Source organism: Oncorhynchus masou, chromosome 32 (assembly GCF_036934945.1).
Source record: "Oncorhynchus masou masou isolate Uvic2021 chromosome 32, UVic_Omas_1.1, whole genome shotgun sequence".
NCBI lineage: Eukaryota > Metazoa > Chordata > Actinopteri > Salmoniformes > Salmonidae > Oncorhynchus > Oncorhynchus masou.
This window is the reverse complement of record NC_088243.1, coordinates 65,352,272-65,373,669: the sequence shown is the minus strand read 5'-3', so window position 1 is coordinate 65,373,669 and position 21,398 is coordinate 65,352,272. Positions and strand designations below refer to the sequence as shown.

Sequence of the window (21,398 nt, the reverse complement as noted above, 5' to 3'; positions counted from 1 at the left end):
GGTGAGAACATGGAGACTCACTGCAAAAGAACATCTCTAGGAAAAACCTTTGTAAGACAATGACCTCTGGTGCTTTTTCCATGTCATTTTTGTATATTGACTCGTGATGAACCAGTAGCTGGAGTTTTCCTTATTATTCCAATAATTATTAATTAATTATTATACCAAGGCCTTATTGGAATTCTTTCAAAGTGCATCCTTCATTACCGTTCTTGAACAAATAATGGGCTTGATTCAATCCGTATTGCGGAAGTTCTGCGTTACAGCACAATTGAAATGTAAAGGTAATTTCAGATGTTCTGATGTGATTGGTCAAAAGATCAATTAATTGCAAAACTAAAATTGGGCAGCCTTTGAAAGCTCTGCCCAAATGGTCTAATCAGTCAAACAGGACCCAGCTGTGTTTTGAGGGCGGGACAAAATGTGAATGGTTGATTGAAAGCTAAATGGGAAGAGATTGTTTTACTCTCACCTGTCACTGCAAACACCATCATGGAGGGCTGTGACCAATGACATCCCTGGTTCGAATCCAACCACTGTCTTTCTTTTCCAATTTAACAGTATAACTAATTAGACCCCTCTCCCCCCGGATGTTCTTCCTCAATGTGTTTTTTTAGGAGGCAAGTAGAGAGGACGCGAGGAATCAAGGAAATACAAGTACAATTAAGATTAAGCCAAAATGTTACAACCCCAGCACACTGGATCCATGGCAAAGGGAAACAAAAGAGAAATGACATAACATTTGATCTTGTTTTATTATTTACATCATTGACGTATTTGCACCTTGCACTTACAGTATTTCACTGATTAATCGTTACATGTTTTCATAGGCAACGGGGATCTACATTATAAGAATAAACAATGTTAAAATTTGACGTCTATGTATGGGACATTGAAGTTATTTTGATGTTAACAATATTGTTTGTTAATTTGTTGAACAAAAAAATACCTTCAATGACTAAGGATACTGATATTCTACTTGTCTTTCCTCTTCAGAACATTGATGAAGGCATCCTTGGGGACTTGCACGGTTCCAATATACCGCATCTTCTTTTTACCCTCTGCTTGTTTCTTCAGGAGCTTCATCTTTCTAGTTACATCACCTCCGTACTGAAAGAGAGAAAAGCCCTGTTTATACCTGGTTGTAACATGCATTCTTTGTCCTGATCCTGTCCACATTCAGATTGTGCCCACATTTCCAGACAGGTATAGATAATCAAAAGACACATTATGATCAGGTCTTCCTGCCCACCTCCAGGGGTAGTCAGACACACATTGTGTCTGGATATCTTAGAAGTCTAGCCGGATCTGGACAGTGAAACCACTTAACATACTATTATCAGCCTTCTAAAATCATTGACAGGTGATTGCCATTGACTTATGGCATAAATATATGTCTTGTAATAAATAAATAGTATTTTGAAAGATTGTCTCAAATAACTTGCATAAAGGGAGGGACCAGGAAATCTGGTCACAATGCAAACACAGTGGACGGATAACAGACATATTTTATTACCATGTGTAGACATCTGTAAATATGAACACAATCAGAATGTAAACAAGATCAGGACTAAGGACCTATGTTAGCATTAGTTATAAAATGGGGCTATAGAGACTCAAGGATCAGCTAACATTCTAAAACACTACAATGTAGAATAATAGTGAAGATATCAAAACTATGAAATAACACATCGTAACCCAAAAAAAGGTTAAATTATAGATTCTTCAAAGTAGCCACCCTTTATGACAGCTTGGCATTCTTTCAACCAGCTTCATGGAGGTAGTCACCTGGAATGCTTTTCCAACAGTCTTGAAGGAGTTCCCACATATGCTGAGCACTTGTTGCCTGCTTTTCCTTCACTCTGATCCAACTCATCCCAGACCATCTCAATTGGGTTGATGTCGGGTGATTGTGGATACCGGGTCATCTGATGCAGCACTCATTACTCTCCTTCTTGGTCAAATAGCCCTTACATAGCCTGGAGGTGTGTTAGGTCATTGTCCTGTTGAAAAACAAATGATAGTCCCACTAAGCACTAACCTGATGGGATGGCATATTGCTGCAGAATGCTGTGGTAGCCATGCTGGTTTAGTGTGCCTTGAATTCGAAATAAATCACTAACAGTGTCACCAGCAAAGCGCACCATCACACCTTCTCCTCGCTTCACGTTGGGAATCACACATGCAGAGATTATCTGTTCAACTACTCTGCGTCTCAGCGGCTGGAACCAAAAATCGCAAATTTGGACAGACCAAAAGGACAGATTTCCACCGGTCTAATGTCCATTGCTCGTGTTTCTTGGCCCAAGCAAGTCTCTTCTTATTATTGGTGTCCTTTAGTAGTGGTGTCATCGCAGCAATTTGACCACGAAGGCCTGATTCACAGTCTCCTCTGAACAGCTGATGTTAAGATGTGTCTGTTACTTGAACTCTGTGAGGTGCAAACTAAGGTGTAGTTAATTGCCGATTTCTGAGGCTGGTAACTCTAATGAACTTATCCTCTGCCATAGAGGTAACTCTGGGTCTTCCTTTCCTGTGAAGGTCCTCATGAGATCCAGTTTCATCATAGAGCTTGAGGTTGTTTGCAACAGCACTTGAAGAAACTTTTAAAGTTCTTGAAATGTTCCATATTGACTTGACCTTCATGTCTTAAAGTAATGGTCTCTCCTATCATTGCTATGCAGACGACACACAATTAATCTTCTCCTTTCCCCCTTCTGATGACCAGGTGGCGAATCGCATCTCTGCATGTCTGGCAGACATATCAGTGTGGATGACGGATCACCACCTCAAGCTGAACCTCGGCAAGACGGAGCTGCTCTTCCTCCCGGGGAAGGACTGCCCGTTCCATGATCTCGCCATCACGGTTGACAACTCCATTGTTTCCTCCTCCCAGAGCGCTAAGAACCTTGGCGTGATCCTGGACAACACCCTGTCGTTCTCAACTAACATCAAGGCGGTGGCCCGTTCCTGTAGGTTCATGCTCTACAACATCCACAGAGTACGCCCCTGCCTCACACAGGAAGCGGCGCAGGTCCTAATCCAGGCACTTGTCATCTCCCGTCTGGATTACTGCAACTCGCTGTTGGCTGGGCTCCCTGCCTGTGCCATCAAACCCCTAGAACTCATCCAGAACGCCGCAGCCCGTCTGGTGTTCAACCTTCCCAAGTTCTCTCACGTCACCCCGCTCCTCCGCTCTCTCCACTGGCTTCCAGTTGAAGCTCGCATCCGCTACAAGACCATGGTGCTTGCCTACGGAGCTGTGAGGGGAACGGCACCGCAGTACCTCCAGGCTCTGATCAGGCCCTACACCCAAACAAGGGCACTGCGTTCATCCACCTCTGGCCTGCTCGCCTCCCTACCACTGAGGAAGTACAGTTCCCGCTCAGCCCAGTCAAAACTGTTCGCTGCTCTGGCCCCCCAATGGTGGAACAAACTCCCTCACGACGCCAGGACAGCGGAGTCAATCACCACCTTCCGGAGACACCTGAAACCCCACCTCTTCAAGGAATACCTAGGATAGGATAAGTAATCCTTCTCACCCCCCTCCCCCTTAATGATTTAGATGCACTATTGTAAAGTGGCTGTTCCACTGGATGTCAGAAGTTGAATTCACCAATTTGTAAGTCGCTCTGGATAAGAGCGTCTGCTAAATGACTTAAATGTAATGTAAATGTAATGATGGACTGTCATTTCTCTCTGCTTATTTGAGCTGTTCTTGCCATAATAAGGACTTGGTTTTTTACCAAATAGGGCTATCTTCTGTATATCAACCTTACCTTGTCATAACACAATTGATTGACTCAAACACATTAAGAAGGAAAGAAAAGCCACAAATGATTAACAGGCACACCTGTTAATTGTAATGCATTCCAGGTGACGACCTCATGAACCAGGTTGAGAGAATGCCAAGAGTTTGCAAATCTGTCATCAAGGCAAAGGGTCGCTACTTTGAAGAATCTCCAACATAAAATATATTTTGATTTGTTTAACACTTTTTTGGTTACTACATGATTCCATATGTGTTACTTCATAGTTTTGATGTCTTCACTATTATTCTACAATGTAGAAAATAGTACAAATAAAGGTACATCCTGGAATGAGCAGGTGTGTCCAAATATTTGACTGGTACTGTATATACACCCTGAATTGTTGACGGTATGTATTGTCCATTGAGAGGCCTTGAAGACACAGGTCGGCCATATTGGCACTCCCCAGTGGGAGCAGTCCTTCAAAGGAATTCTACATTATTTGAATTAAATCTTTCAAGGACAAAATTACATGCATTTAAGCATTTTTGTTGTTGTAGTGGGCACAGTAATATACTTTAAAGGCAAATGGTTTTTAAAATATATTTTGTAATTTTTTATTTGATGTTTAGCTCACATAATAAAATTGAAAAGTATGCATTAAGGTGTCTGTAATATAATAAATGTGGCAAAAAACGAATGTAAACATTAATAAATGCATTTCTATTTTTTACAATGGTGGGGGAGTGCCAAGATTGAGGCACCGTGGCTTCAACACAGCGCCCCCTATCAGTCACCTAGAGTATATCTGAATCATTGGTACAAACCAACATTTGAATTAAAAGAACAAGTTTACTTACACATTTTGCGAGCACATTTTTCTTGTAAGCCTTTATTCTGCAAGAGAGAGAGAGAGAGCGGGTGTCGTGCAATCTGAAACGCTACCAACTTTCCAAATGACTTGGTCTTGTGTGCATTCTTCCATGTTTGGCCACGACACTTACGTCTCCCTGGCGATGACTTTGCTGCCGATGGCTGCTTGTACTGCGATTTCAAACATCTGTCTGGGTATGGCGTCTTGCAGGCGCTCGCACATGGCTTTGCCTGCACTGTATGCCCGGTCTCTGTACATAGGAGAACAGAAGACACCCAAGGGTCACATCATTACTGTACTCAAATATATCATACTATTAGTAGCCCTTGAAAGATAGATATATTGAGCCAAATAATAATTTGTATAGTAGATAGTTTCTTTTACTCAAGAGTTGAATCACACAGTAATGTCAACGGGAGAGATTCACAAAAGTTTGAGTTAGGATTCAGTCAACACTTGTTTTTCAACCGTAGGAGTCTGAGCCCAAAGATTAGCTGATACAGGTCGAAGCACTAAGTATCAAAGACTTACTTGTGAACAATAGTGGTGAGTTCCTCCACAGGCTTCCCGTTCAGCAGAATATCCATCTTGATCACATTGGCAGCCTGGTACCCTGCATCCTCATAGTCAAAGCTGATGAACAGTATTACAACATACAATGTCTCATGTTCTTCTAATGATTCAGGTTACCAAATCAATCTGAAAAGTTGGGCCGGAGCAATACGAATACTCGTTCGTATCCTGGCAAGGAAACAAAACACCAAGCGGATTTAATTTCTTTAGGAAAACAGGCATAATGTTGGGAACAAACATAATTTATGTTGTCATCCAGAGTCACATGAATTTATTTTCCAAGATCTACAGCACACAATATTTTACATCCAGCAGGTTTTTAAAGGACCAAAGAGTTGTCTGCTTTGTGTTTTCTTTTTTTTGCCATGAAAAAAACTATTGCGATACTGGTCCCGGCCCTACTGAGAAGGTTCCCTATGCAACATTGAATTACCTGGCATATCCTGAAGACATGGATTTGAGGAGGTCATAGAAGTCCACGACAATTTCATTCAGAGGGAAGAGATATTTCATCATCACTCGGTGGTCGTCAATGTACACCATGTTCTTCTGGACGGCTCGGCGATTCTACATGAATGGACCAATTAGGGGAAAAAAATAAAAAGATTTTTGTTTTGCAAAGTGAAAGTAATCAAAACACAATTTTTTAAATGTCTCTGTTACACAGTGATCCTAAAAACAAATAATTAGCAACACCTGAAAGCCAGGCTGGCTTACCAAGCAGATACTCATGATTTTCCCAATGTAGTCATCAGGGGTGATGATGGTCCCCATCACCATGGGCTCCAGGTACTCTTTCACTACGGACCTGTCTGGGAACTGGGCTGGGTTCACTATGGTGATCTCCTCCTTCCCATGCTCCTACAACACAACAGTTAGAACCTTTACCAAACAACGGTTACCATGTACATACATATATATTTTGTCACATGACAGTGTATGAAACAGTTTATAAACCATTTTGTCACTGTTTGAAAATAATAGTTGACGTATAGTACCAGTCAAAGGTTTGGACACACCTACTCATTTAAGGGTTTTTCTTTATTCTTACTATTTTCTACATTGTAGAATAATAGTGAAGACATCACAACTATGAAATAACACATATGGAATCATGTAGTAACCCCCCCAAAAAGTTAAATAATTCTACATTTTATATTTGAGATTCTTCAAAGTAGCCACCCTTTGCCTTGACAGCTTTGCACACTTTGCACTCTCAACCAGCTTCATCAGGTAGTCACCTGGAATGCATTTTAATTAACAGGTGTGCCTTGTTAAAAGTTCATTCCTTCTTAATGCGTTTGAGCCAATCAGTTGTGTTGTGACAAGGTAGGGGTGGTATACAGAAGATAATATGGATTTGGTCTTTTACCAAATAGAGTTATGGCAAGAACAGCTCAAATAAGCAAAGAGAAACGAAGGTCAGTCAATCCGGAACATTTGAAGAACTTTGAAAGTTTCTTTATGCGCAGTCGCAAAAACCATCAAACGCAGAGTTCAAGTAACAGACATCTCAACATCAACTGTTTTAATTTATTTAACCTTTATATAACTAGGCAAGTCAGTTAATAACAAATTCTTAATTACAATGACGGCCTACCAAAAAGGCCTCCTGCGGGGATGGGGGCTGGGATTAAAAATATAGGACAAAACACATCACGACAAGAGACAACACTACATAAGAGACCTAAGACAACATAGCATGGCAGCAACACATGACAACACAGCATGGTAGCAGCACAAAACAGGGTACAAACATCACAAAGGGCAAGAAAGTAGAGAAAACTCTCTCACGCAAAGCAGCCACAACTGTTAGTGGAAGTGTCCATGATTGAGATAAAACTGTCCCGTGTGAGTGTTTGTTGCAGCACGTTCCAGCCAACTGAAAAGACGAGCGACCCAGGAATGTGTGTGCTTTGGGGACCTTTAACAGAATGTGACTGGCAGAACGGGTGTTGTATGTGGAGGATGAGGGCTGCAGTAGATACCTCTGATAGTGGAGGAGTGAGGCCTAAGAGGGTTTTATAAATAAGCATCAACCAGTGGGTCTTGCAACATGTATACAGAGATGACCAGTTTACAGAAGAGTACAGACACTCGCAAAAGTATTCACCCACCCTTCACATTTTTCCTATTTTGTTGCATTACAACCTGTAATTTAAATGGATTTTTATTGGATTTCATGTAACGGACATACACAAAATAGTTCAAATTGGTGAAGCGAAAAAAATAACTTGTTTAAAAATATTCAACAACAAAGAATACGGAAAAGTGGTGCGTGCATTTGATTTCACCCCCTTTGCTATGAAGCTCCTAAATAAGATCTGGTGCAACCAATTACCTTTAGAAGTCACATAATAAGTTAACTAAAGTCCACCTGTGTTCAATCTAAGTGTCAACTGATCTGTCACATAATCTCAGTATAACACACACGTACTGAAAGGCCCCAGAGTCTGCAACACCACCAAGCAAGGGGCATCACCAAGCAAGCGGCACCATGAAAACCAAGGAGCTCTCAAAACAGGTCAAGGACACATTTATGGAGAAGTACAGATCAGGGTTGGGTTATAAAAAAAGACTCAACCCAACTGAGTTGGTTTGGGATGAGTTGGACTGCAGAGGGAAGGAAAAGCAGCCAACAAGCAGTCAGCATATGTGGGAACTGCTTCAAGACTATTGGAAAAGCATTCCAGGTGAAGATGGTTGAGAAAATGACAAGAGTTTAAAGCTGTCATCATGGCAAAGGGTGACTACTTTGAAGAATCTAAAATATATTTTAGTTTGTTTAACACTTTTTTGGTTGTGTTACTTCATAGTTTTGATGTATTTACTATTATGCTACTATGTAGAAAATAGTTTTAAAAAAATCAACTGGAATGAGTAGGTGTATCCAAACTTTTCACTGGTACTGTACATTTGCAAATATATGTACTCGTGTGCATTTATTTTGCTGTGATATCATGTCAACTTTCCAATGCAATATATGTACAGTTGAAGTCGGAAGTTTACATACACCTTAGCAAAATACATTTAAACTCAGTTTTTCACAATTCCTGACATTTAATCCTAGTAAAGTTAGGATCACCACTTTATTTTATGAATGTGAAATGTCAGAATAATTGTAAAGAGAATGATTTATTTCAGCTTTTATTTATTTCATCACATTCCCAGTGGGTCAGAAGTTTACACACACTCAATTAGTATTTGGCAGCATTGCCTTTAAATTGTTTAACTTGGGTCAAACATTTCGGGTAGCCTTCATCAAGTTTCCCACAATAAGTTGGGTGAATTTTGGCCCATTCCTCCTGACAGAGCTGGTGTAACTGAGTCAGGTTTGTAGGCCTTCTTGCTTGCACATGCTTTTCAGTTCTGCCCAAAAATGTTCTATAGGATTGAGGTCGGGGCTTTGTCCACTCCAATACCTTGACTTTGTCATCCTTAAGCCATTTTGCCACAACTTTGAAAGTATGCTTGGGGTCATTGTCCATTTGGAAGACCCATTCGTGACCAAGCTTTGACTTCCTGACTGATGTCTTGAGATGTTGCTTCAATATATCCAAATAATTTTCCTTTCTCATGACGCCATCTATTTTGTGAAGTGCACCAGTCACTACAGCAGCAAAGCACCCCCACAACATGATGCTGCCACTCCCGTGTCACGGTTGGGATGGTGTTCTTCAGCTTGTAAGCCTTCCCCTTTTTCCTCCAAACATAATAGTCATTATGGCCAAACAGTTCTATATTTGTTTCATCAGACCAGAGGACATTTCTCCAAAAAGTATGATCTTTGTCGCCATGTGCAGTTGCAAACCATAGTCTGGCTTTTTATTGGCGGTTTTGGAGCTGTGGCTTCTTCCTTGCTGAGCGGCCTTTCAGGTTATGTTGATATAGGACTCGTTTTATCGTTTCCTCCAGCATTTTCACAAGGTCCTTTGCTGTTGTTCTGTGATTGATTTGCACTTTTCGCACCAAAGTACTTTAATCTCTAGGAGACAGAATGAGTCTTCTTCCTGAGTGGTATGATGGCTGCATGGTGTTTATACTTGCGTACTATTGTTTGTGCAGATGAACATGGTACCTTCAGGTGTTTGGAAATTTCTCCCAAGGATGAACCAGACTTGTGGTGGTCTACAATCTTTTTTCTGAGGTCTTGGCTGATTTCTTTTGATTTTCTCTTTGTCAAGCGAAGAGGCACTGAGTTTGAAGGTAGGCCTTGAAATACATCCACAGGTACACCTCCATTTGACTCAAATTAGGTTAATTAGCCTATCAGAAGCGTTTAAAGTCATGACATAATTTTCTGGAATTTCCAAGCTGTTCAAAGGCACGGTCAACTTAGTGTGTGTAAACTTCTGACACACTGGAATTGTGATAAGTGAAATAATCTGTCTGTAAACTATTGTTGGAGAAATTACTTGTGTCATGCACAAAGTAGATGTCCTAACCGACTTGCCAAAACTAGTTTGTTAACAAGAAATTTGTGGAGTGGTTGAAAAACGAGTTTTAATGACTCCAACCTAAGTGTATGTAAACTTCCGACTTCAACTGTACATGTGAGTTGAAGCCCCTAGAGGTGGTGCTGTCTATTACCTTAATGAGCTTGGCGGAGGACAGGATAGCCTTGTAGGGCACAGTGGGGGCTGTCACTATGACAGAGGCGTTGTACTCCTGTTCCAAGCGCTGGTTAAACACCTCCATGTGGAGCAGGCCCAGGAAGCCTAGTCTACAAAATGAAGGAAAGAAAAACAATAACAGTGTGTCAGTGTGAGGGAGCGAACAATTTAGGAGTCAGGGTCACACAGGGGTCTTGATCACAGCTGAAAATGGTATCCCTCAAAGCAAATGAAGAATATAAAGCATAGCAGTGCAGTCACAGACCAGGGAGGTTATAATGCATTGACCCAAAGCTATGTATCCTGTCAAGGTCTTCCCTGTCACCATTTGTACAGCTTTAAGTAGTAGATGTTTGTAGTTTAGTTGGTCATGTTATGATCTGACCTCCAGCCTGCTCCCAGTGCCAAACTGCTGTCTCTCTGGACCGTCACACTGGAGTCGTTGAGCGTCAGTTTCTCCACAGCACTGCGGAGGGCGCTGTAGTCTGACTGGTCCATAGGGTACATCCCTGGAGAGAGACGCAAACAAGCACACTCAGGATAGAATTCAGTGACACCTGCTACTACTAATGTTTGCTTATAAACTACTGCCTATTGACACTTTGTAAATGCAACATTATGGGACCAGTTGCATTGTTTTCTCACTTATATGTCTGTCAGCGTACCGGCAAACACCATGGCCTTGGCTGGCTTGAACCCCGGCAAAGCTTCTACCAGATGTTTCTGATGGTAGAGGGTGTCACCGATCTGGGCCTCCTTCACCTCCTTCATACCTGCTATCACATAGCCCACCTGGCCCGCGTACCTGCACAACACACCAATATGTGACCAATATGATATGCCTATATAGCAATGTACCAAACAAGAAGAACCGATACAATTATTAGCATCTTGTATCTTACTAACACGAGGAAGAGGAGAACTGACAGAGTGTGCATTTAATACAACAGTCACCACCAATGATATGAAATCAGACAAGATGAATATTATGCAGGATAAGACACTCACAATCTGTCTGTGGGGTGCTCATCTGGCCTGAGGAGGCCTAGCTCGTTGACCTCGTAGCTTTTCCCCAGGTAAGCAGATATGATCCTGTCTCCTTTAGACAAGTAGCCTCCGAATAGAGCGATGTTCGCCACCACCCCTCTATAGTGATCGAAGTTGGAGTCAAACACCAGGGCTTTGAATGGGTCCTCTTTTTTAAAGGTTGGTCTGAGAACAAAAAATGACTATGTTGAGTGCATCTGAAACGGCACTCTATTCCCTACATAGTGCACCACATTTGACCAGATCTCTACAGGCCCTGGTCAAAAGTAGAGCACGACAGGGAATAGGGTGCCATTTGGGAGGCAGACATGGATTCAAAGAGTAAGTGCATTACATTGGAAGACATTTTTTATTTTTCCAACAGGAAGTAAGGAGTCAAATAAAACTTACGGTGGTAACCGTTTCACCACCTCTTGGAGGACTTGTTCTACATTGGTTCCCAGTTTGGCAGAAATCTAAAGAGAGGAGGAATCATCATATTTAGACAGTTGTCCAAAATATGATATTGGCAATTATCAACATCTCAGTCAATAAACTCACCCTAATACATTCTTCAGTTGGAATATCAAACACCTTCTCAATCTGTTTTTCTACCCTCTCTGGATCAGCATTTTTCAAATCAATCTGAAAAAGAAACAGAACATGATCATATTTGTCAATCACTTTTCTAACATAGATTAATTGGGAAATGTACCTTGTTGATGACAGGAATGATGGTCAGCTGAGCTTCGAATGCCAAGTAGAAGTTAGCAACAGTCTGTGCTTGAATCCCCTGATCCACACAAGAACACATCAATGACACTCTACCTTGGATACATTTTCCAGGTAATGTGTCTGTCAAATGCACATTATGCCGAAAATAAAGTTTTACCTTGCTGAAAACCTACCTGATTGGCATCAACAATCAACAGTACACCTTGGCACGCTGAGATGGATCTAGACACTTCATAACTGAAGTCAACATGACCCTGAAAACAGAGAAGACCAGGAGTGCTGTAATTAAGACTAATACAAACAAACCCCTTGTTTCACTGATGGTATCGAGTCCCATCTACACTGAACAAAAAATATAAAACGTAACATGTAAAGTGTTGGTCCCATGTTTTATGAGCTGAACAAGGATGAATCCCAGTTTCAACTGTACTGGGCAGATTGCAGACAGTGTGTATGGCGTTGGGAAGGCGAGCGGTTTGCTGATGTCAATGTTGTGAACAGAATGCACAATGGTGGCGGTGGGGTTATGGTATGTGCAGGCATAAGCTACGGACAACGAACACAATTAAATTTCATCAATGTCAATTTGAATGCAAAGAGATACCGAGATCCTGAGGCCATTGTCGTGCCATGATAATGCACGGCCCCATGTTGCAAGGATCTGTACACAATTCCTGGAAGCTGAAAATGTCCAAGTTCTTCCATGGCCTTCATATTCACCAGACATGTCACCCATAGAGCACGTATGGGATGCTCTGGATCTACGTGTATGACAGCGAATTCCAGTTCCCGTCAATATCCAGCAACTTCTCACTGCCATTGAAGAGGAGTGGAACAACATTCTACAGGCCACAAACAACAGCCTGATCAACTCCATGCGAAGGAGATTTGTTGCGCTGCATGAGACAAATGGTGGTCACACCAGATACTGACTGGTTTTCTGATCCACGCCCCTATTCTTTTTTAAAGGTATCTGTGACCAGCGGATGCATGTCTGTATTACCAGTCATGTGAAATCCATAGATTAGGGCCTAATGAATTTATTTGAATGGACTGACTTCCTTATATGAACTGTAACTCAGTAAAATCTTAGAAATTGTAGCAATGTTTAAAAAAAAAGAAAGTTCAATGTACTTACTGGTGTATCAATGAGGTTGAGCAGGTAGGTCTGTCCCTGGTACTTGTAGAACAAGGAGGCTGTCTGGGCCTTCACAGTTATCCCTCGCTCTCGCTCCACCTGCAGCTTGTCCAACACCTGTTTGTTCTTATCTGTCGTGACTATGGCACCTGTAAAAACCAAGCAATGAGCTGAGCCATATCATACAAGAAACGAAATGCATGAGTATTTGTGTGATCCATGTGTATGAATATGGTAATGGCCCAGCATGGAACCCGAGACAAAGATGCAGAGTAGCCCACATTTGATATTCTCAAGATGTCATGGCCTTGAAATACATCCACAGGTACACCTCCAATTGACTCAAATGGTGTCAATTCCAAGCTGTTTAAAAGGCACAGTCAACTGAGTGTATGTAAACTTCTGACCCACTGGAATTGTGATACAGTGAATTAAGTGAAATAATTTGTCTGTAAACAATTGCTGGAAAAAAATGTATTGTGTCATGTACAAAGTAGATGTCCTAACCAACTTGCCAAAACTATAGTTTGTTATCAAGAAATGTGTGGAGTGGTTGAAAACAAGTTAATGACTTCAATTGTAGGTGAAGGGTTAGTTGGTGGTGCCATTTCTTCCCTTCCCTTTTATATCACAAAATATAATGTGATCCATCACACACTCCTGCAGTTGGTGCCAGCTTGCACAAAAAGGTTAAACACCATGACACCAATGAAGAAGAATATGGCCATTTAGGTGATAGCTACCTGTTAGTTCCAGAAGCCTGTCAGCCAAGGTGCTTTTCCCATGGTCAATGTGAGCAATGATGCTGAAGTTTCTGATCCTCTCCACTGGGAACTTTGACATATCTATGTTCTCCTTCAAGAAATAACCAAATCAAATCAAATGTTGTCACATGCCCCGAATACAACGTGTAGACCTTACCGTGAAATGCTTACTTACAAGCCCTTAACCAACCATACAGTTTCAAGAAAATATTTAATAAATAAACTAAAGTCAAATGTAAGTCACACAATAAAATAACGAGGCTATATACAGGGGGTAAAGATTAGTCGAGGTAATTTGTACATGTAGGTAACGTTAGAGGTAAAGTGACTATGCAACAAAGTAGTGCAGTTAGCTACAATAAAGGCCATGACCATACTGCACGGCACGCTTTCTGCAATGTAAAGTCCATTACTTTGTCAGCCTGTGTACTGATCATCTTGTTGGTGGTGTTGTGTGTGCAGAAAACAGGTGCCCTCTTCATCCATCGGTGTCTAATGACCGTGCAAGCTATTTCACAGCACTGGCTCCTTTGTCTTGTTTGATAAACCCGGAAGTCCAAAAGATGCCTTAAAAAAGGTGTTGCACACCCTTGATGTTTTATTAAAGACAGCTGCATGTTATTGTTCGTTAGGTAATCAATTCGTTAGCTAAAGCTTCTGTACAGGTCATTGACATTAGCCCTGATAGCTAGCCAATTTAACGCCGCAGACCCTGTTAAATCGTGTCAACATACGCTACATTTCAATCGCAATGTATGAATTCTCAGAGGTGTGATGAAAAATCCAAATCAGGTAAATATAACTGTGTCTAAAGGAGAACTAAAGTTAATCAAATAAAAAACATGCTTGGTAGGGCGCAGCCATGTTGGGTTGTAAGGTTACTAACAATGCATCCTGGGAAATGTAGTTTGGCGCCTTGTGCTCTAAAAAGCCACCTCTGTTGGTTCCACGTGTTTATTTTCAAAATAACAAAACCCCGATTTTTTCATTTATTAGGGGGAAATTACAAAGAATGGATTCAGATTGAGTGAGTAGAGTGTGATATTACAGGAATATCATACAAACTAATAATTTAGGAACCATTTAAATCCGTTGACTATAACAGATGAGCCATCTGAAAATGAACTACAAATACTGTTCCACTCATTAACCAACTGGGCTTGGGCCAGAATAAGAGGTGCCACCATTCCAGGAAGATGGCTTCATCCTGGCTGAAGAGGAAGACTACCTTGTAGCAGTTCCCAACCTCGTTGTCTCCACTGACCTGGATAAATCTCTCTGACTAAATTGCAGCAGGAATATTTCAAGCATGGTCATAAAGCCAGATAGGCGACTGACACATCTTGTGAATACTGATAGTGTACCTTTCTTATGTAGGGCCCACACATCTGACAGTTCCAATTCTCCTTTGGGATGAGTTTGACACCTAATCAGAGCCTTAGAAGAACATTAGTGATCAAAATGCAACCCAGAAAAAGTGAGGAGGCTGAAAATGTGTTTTGGGGTATTTGTTGTTGTTTCTTATGGTAACCATTACAGTGAACCTTGAGAGGAAACATTTATTATTGAGTTGCAGGGTGATGACAGATGTTACAATAACGTAATATATTGTGTAGCAGCCTATACTATGAATGGTGCTGTTTCTAGGCTATTCCATTATTTTCCACATGCACAGATGACAAGAATAGGGGTAGAGGGTGGAAAAATCATTGCCATGGCAACATAAGACAGCAGCCCGCTCATACTGAGTAGGTCCCCAGAATGATGTTCAGATAAGAAACCAAATGAAATATCTTGCCACCGCTTTTCATCTCTGACTTCTGTGTGTGTGTGTGCCTCTTTCGCACGTTGACGTCGCTATTACAATTCTCCTTCCTTGCCAAGTGTGATACATCAAGGGCAATTGCACTGTTTTTCTAGGTATTCTACCAATATGAAAACGCTAAGCTTTTTCATAATCAATCTGTTTCCAACTCGTTAATTGTAATAATCAATTAGCTCAATAGGTTGCTGATGGATGCAGGTTTTTCAGTGCACTCATTAAGATTCTAATTAATTTGGCAAGCAGATAAAACGAGGATTCAAACTACGTGTCGCGTGAATTAATCAACATTTATTGCTTCCCTATGCTATGAGGTTACTCATTTTAATTTGTTGACCAACTATCCAATGACTCAGGCAAGACACTCAGACACTTTATCTGATTTCATAAATTTGGGATTCCAACAGGTTCTGAGGATCTTTAATGCAGCACCACTGACCAAATAGGACTGGGAGAAAATGTGGGTTGATTATTTTAATTTAAATAATTAAAAACAGTTTAAAGCTATAGATTTTCACTCTTGAGTCCTCATTGTAGACAGTCTCAACTCATTCTTGATGTACCACAGTATTCTATGACTGTACATTTCTAAATCTATTCTCATGCTTTTTTACAGCTACAATTGATATATTGAGTGATTTAGTTAAAGGTCCAATGCAGAAGTTTTTTATCTCGATATCAAATTACTTCTGGATAACAATTGAGTACCTCACTGTGATTGTTTTCAATTAAAATGGTAAAAATAAACAAATCGTTTCTTAGCAAATAGCAATTCCTCAAGCAAGAATTTAGCTAAGACAGTCTAGGAGTAAGGAGGGGAAAACTGAACATGAGCTGTTATTGGTAGAGAGGTTTGGAACTCTATTATTGGTCTATTAACTGCCCATCGCATCACCGTGGGAAAACTACCTGCCCTCCAGGACACATTTACAACCCAATGTCACAGGAAGGCCAAAAAGATCATCAAGGACAACAACCACCCGAGCCACTGCCTGTTCACCCTGCTATCATCCAGAAGGCGAGGTCAGCACAGGTGCATCAAAGCTGGGACCGAGAGACTGAAAATCAGCTTCTATCTCAAGACCATCAGACTGTTAAACAGCCATCACTAACATAGAGAGGCTGCTGCCAACATACAGAATCAATTCTCTGGCCACTTAAATAAACAGACTTAATAAAGGTATCACTAGTCACTTTAAATAACGGCACTTTAAAAATGTTTAAATATCCTACATTACTCATCTCATGTGTATATACTGTATTCTACACCATCTACTGTATCTTGCCTATGCTGCACGCCATTACTCATCCATATATTTATATGTACATATTCTTTTTCATCCCTTTACATGTATCTGTATTTGTGTGTATAAGGTATTTGTTGTTATTACTTGTTAGATTATACTGCATAGTCGGAACTAGAAGCACAAGCATTTTGCTACACTCATCTGCTAACCATGTGTATGTGACCAATAACATTTGATTCAAAAATTTTTTATGGAGCCTAAGCATTAGATCCCACTGTAGCACCAAGTTTCATACCAGGTGCTGGCTGATTCAGTCATCATCTCATATCATATCAGTTGTACCACAAGCAGATGTTGATATTCAGTTGTAGGTTTTTCTAACTATAGCCAGTAAGAATACAGCAAGAAAGGAGGGAGATAATATTCTAATTTGCACTGCATCTTCAGCATTGCATGAAGAATTTATGATGCATTACTTCAGTTTCACAATGATGATTCTATTTTTAGTACACAAAATAGTTGCCCCATTTGGAAGGATAATCAAAGCCATAATGATCTTGGATAGAAAACATGACATTTTCTTGGATATAAAGTCTTTGCCATTGAATGGGAGAACCGAGGCATTAAGTTTAATTTGTGCCGAATTGATTGGCATGTTAAAAAGATGGGAAAGCAATGAAAGGACCTGAAATGGTACACAATTATGTCATAGTTTGCTTGCTCCAAAATTGCAGCTTTTTTACATTTAACATAATTTGATGTATGTGTAGTGTGGAGGCAAATGGAAAGCTGTCCACAGTAATTATACAGTAATTATCCATTGGCATGCCTGTTGGGAGCTGTGACAGTGCTCTGTAATTACATTTGAATGAAACCTGCAATGAATACTGATGGTCAGGTCTGACAGTGGATAACGGATACTACTATCCAGAGACAGATCTTTGTCAAGATTACAGCACCCCCTTCTGTTCTAATTTTGAGCTATCTATCAGCCATGTCCAATCCAGAAGCTGTTTTATAAACTGTAGAGAAACTACAGAAGAACGAATGTGATAGAAGGGGGAGAGTAGAAGAATGATACTCCTGTAAAAGAAGGTGCTATCTAGAACCTAAAGGGTTCTTCGGCTGACCCTTTTGAGGAACCCTTTTTGGTTTCACGTAGAACCCTTTTGGTTCCAGGGTTCTTCTATGGGGACAGCTGCAGAACACTTTTGGAACTCTTTATTATTCTTTTTTTTAAAGAGTGTAGAAGACAACTGGAATGTGATGTATTTCATCAGATGAAAGTGTGTTTTATCTACGGGTCGACTGTGGTATTCTGTGCACACATGGGATTTAGCCTGTGGTTGGTAGAAACTTCAAACTCAGTCTAGAAGAAGGACATCTAGATGTTCATTTACTCTTCAGCTTACTGAAAGTGCCTCAAACCCAGCTTCTATTTGACTTCTGCCAAGCAGACCATGAAGTAATCTCTATCCTCCAATTTCTGGAATGTTTTGACAGCAAGGTGAAATAAGGAAAGCACCAATCTTGACCGTGCGCTGGTTAGAAAAATGTGTCTTGTCCTTCTCTACTTCTCTAGCTTGCTGCTCCCCAACCATAAAACAAGTACAGTGGTATCCATGACCCTCATGACCAACTCTCTGTGATCTGTACACTGTGTTAATACAAGATGTCTCTGCATAGTCACATTCATTGAAATAATAATAATGCTTACAGATTCTTCTCACAGACGTCAACACAGCTGTGGATTGTGTCTGGCTCTGAGTGTTCACATTGTCTGCTGTTTGTCTCTCAATAAGAGGAGCCACAGACTGTGATGTAACTGACAAGTTGAGGTAGTTTGCCCGGTGCTTCATGACCCATGGTTCTAAACATCTGCTGCCATTGTACCATAGAAAAATGCATTGAAGAGGCTTTTGTAAATTGTTCTTGTTGTTTTACACAAGACTGACCCATAGGGAAATTCAGCTCTTAATAATGGACGGTTAATTGTAATTCTAATCTCAATTCAAGAGATATTCTATATCTACGCCTACACGTTCTCACTTATCATCCACTGGCAATATGAATGGTGACCATGTATCACTGATTGGTGACCCTGAAGCTACACTCTTAGAAAAAAAGGTTCCAAACGGGTTCTCTAGCTGTTTCCATAGGGGAACCTTTTTTGGTTCCAGGTAGAACTCTGTAGTATTCCATGCAGAACCCCCTGTGGAAAGGGCTCTACATGGAACCCAAAACAGTTCTACCTGGAACCAAAATAGGTTCTTCAAAGGGTTCTCCTATGGAGACAGCCGAAGTACCCTTTTTGTTCTCGACGGCACCTTTTTTTTATAACAGTGTATGATTGGTGACCATGTAGCTCTGATTGGTGGGTTTGACCTCGGCCTCCTTAATTCCTTCCTTCCAGAGAGTGACTGTAGGTTCCTCTGAGTGACTGGAGCTCTTCCAACTTGAAGTTGCAGACTGTACTGTTGGCATGGCAACTGCCAGGATTGTCATTGACATGACTAGAATTTACATGAGCTTTGGTTTCTTGTTCTAAGGATTATTAAAACCCCAAAAGAAAAGGATATCTTTGGATATAAGGGGTATTTTGTCTGAGGAACTTCAATGAATCAATGAACAATCGACAAATACATATGCATCTATCTATGTAGGCCTACTGGTTATGGTTTAGATCAAAGAGCATGAGATAAATCCAGAGGATCATACTCACTAGAATATTCATTTTATATGATGCGTTATGGATGCCAAGCATTGTCAGGGAAACGGCCACTCTGCTAAGATCCTGTTTGGCTCTTCTCAGACAGCTGAGCATGGGCCATCTGGACTGTCTAGGCTCCAGAGATAGGCCCATCTGAACAGATAATGCCATCCATGCAAGATGCCAAGTCCAAAGGCATGTCAGCGATCATAGGCTCTTATGACCTTGGTCTTTCAAATCTGATGAAGATCGGGCCATATTTACTTCTCCCTTTTTAAAGGGATAGTTCAATTAAAAATGGTCCATCGTCATCAGCCATTAGCAGTCACGCAGACCTGTAAAAGTTAAGATACCTTAATAGAAAATGACTCAAGAAAAAGTGAAAGTCACCCAGTAAAATATTACTTGCGTAAAAGTCAAAGTATTTGGTTTAAGTATCAAAAGTATAAACCATTTCAAATTCCTTATATTAAGAAAACCAGACGGCACATGTTTTTTTTGGGTTGACGGATAGCCAGGGGTACACTCCAACACTCAGACATAATTTACAAATGAAGCATTTGTGTTTAGTGATTCCGCCAGATCAGAGGCAGTAGATATGGCCGGGGATGTTCTCTTGATAACTGTGTGAATTGCACAATTTCCTGTCAAAATGTAACGAGTACTTTTGGGTGTCAGGGAAAATGTATGGAGTAAAAAGTACATTATTTTCTCCTGAATGTAGTGAAGTAAAAGAAAAAGTTGGCAAAAATATAAAAAGTAAAGTACAGAAACGACTTAAGTAGTACTATAAAGTATTTGTACTTAAGTACTTTACACCACTGCTGATTGGTGTCAAACCTTTTCCGAGGGCAGTGGATGAATATGAGTTTTGGTTTTTGGTGTCGACATGGTGATTTAGTGGCAGGGATGCTCTTTGTACAGACAAGCTCTTCTTCATTGGTCATATTATTAGCCCATGTACTGTCAAGGGAAGCTTGGCTGTTAAAGGAAGATCCCTTCTTTCTATGGTTGTCAAGGAAACTGTTTAGAGGCTATTTTCTCCTCACATTTTTCCAGAGAAAAAGACCGATTCTGAGGGCAGTTGACCTTCAGCAAACAAAAACACAGTGAAGGATTCATAATCTTACAAATCCATTTAATCTTGTGACATTATGTCATAATAACAGTAAATTGAAATGTTGTATGATATTATTTCCCCTCAACCCTACAGTTTAATTATAAGCCATGAGCTTTATTTTTTATGCCTTGTATCGTGTTTATAACAGTTAAATCTGTGAAAGCAGAAAATACCTATCCATTTTTACCTTCGAACACAGTTGTTTTGTTCTAGCTAGCTTGTCAATGAAAAGATGTAGGTGTAACTATGTGATATTATCGTGAGTTACATATGTAAAGTAAAAATATCATCAATTCCTACGGAAGGACACCTGCCAAGGAAGGTCACCCTGAACGTAAAAGGTCATATTTAAATAAGAAAATGCCACAGCATGACCGAGGGGAAGTGTTTACATCGTCTTTGATAAGAATCCATTTGTGCTATTTTGAGGTCTCTTTCAGTTGAGACCTTTGATATCACCAGTTATGACATCTGTTCAGCCCCTGCTCTGGCCCAAGCATGCTGAATTAAGTAAGCCAGCAAATATTAGTCTGGCCAAGCTTGCAGAGTGGTGAAAAGCCTGCAGCACTTAAGACATCTTCAGTCTACAACAGAATCCTTCTCAATTGTGGTGTGTACGCCGATTCCTGTGGAGCCACTGATGTATGAACAAAACAAGCAATTGTTTAATCCGCTCATTTAATCAAGCCCAGTTGTCCAGTGAAATTTCAGGCACTTATGGTTTAACCTCTTTCCCTCCAATAGTTCTGGGAGATGGGATTCCCATGAGAGACTATAGGTGTCATCAGTTACCACAGAGTGTGACATGTACTGCTCTACTTCACAAATGAAATCACACCGCTCAATAAGGCTTCACACATTTGGGGGAGAATGATGGAATGTGATAGATGGATAGACAATGTGTGCATACTGCGCAATGCGGCGCCGGTGAAGCCAACCATGAGTGTGGAGAGTCTTCCGCCTCAGTAAGGCAGCCACTGAACCAGACATTACATGGCTTCGAGGATATTGTTATAAAGTCAGGATG

The 21,398-nt window shown here is 40.7% G+C and overlaps 1 protein-coding gene across 2 annotated transcripts; it reads right to left on the bottom strand.

Moving 5' to 3' along the window:
* Positions 1-736: 736 nt before the first annotated feature.
* Positions 737-14,352, bottom strand: guf1 (GTP binding elongation factor GUF1). Of its 2 annotated transcripts, none has more exons than XM_064954874.1 (17): positions 13,886-14,352; positions 13,452-13,563; positions 12,709-12,857; positions 11,744-11,824; positions 11,551-11,628; positions 11,397-11,480; positions 11,247-11,311; positions 10,818-11,021; positions 10,475-10,614; positions 10,195-10,318; positions 9,787-9,919; positions 5,914-6,057; positions 5,630-5,763; positions 5,155-5,256; positions 4,754-4,873; positions 4,610-4,646; positions 737-1,110 (listed from the first exon to the last, which is right to left on the bottom strand). In XM_064954874.1, the coding sequence occupies exons 1-17, from the start codon at positions 14,087-14,089 to the stop codon at positions 976-978; spliced, it is 2,046 nt and encodes a 681-aa protein (XP_064810946.1). In that variant the 5' UTR covers positions 14,090-14,352; the 3' UTR covers positions 737-975. The 2 variants fall into 2 exon arrangements, with proteins under 2 accessions (XP_064810946.1, XP_064810947.1); XM_064954875.1 differs by having other exon boundaries at positions 13,452-13,560.
* Positions 14,353-21,398: the final 7,046 nt, after the last annotated feature.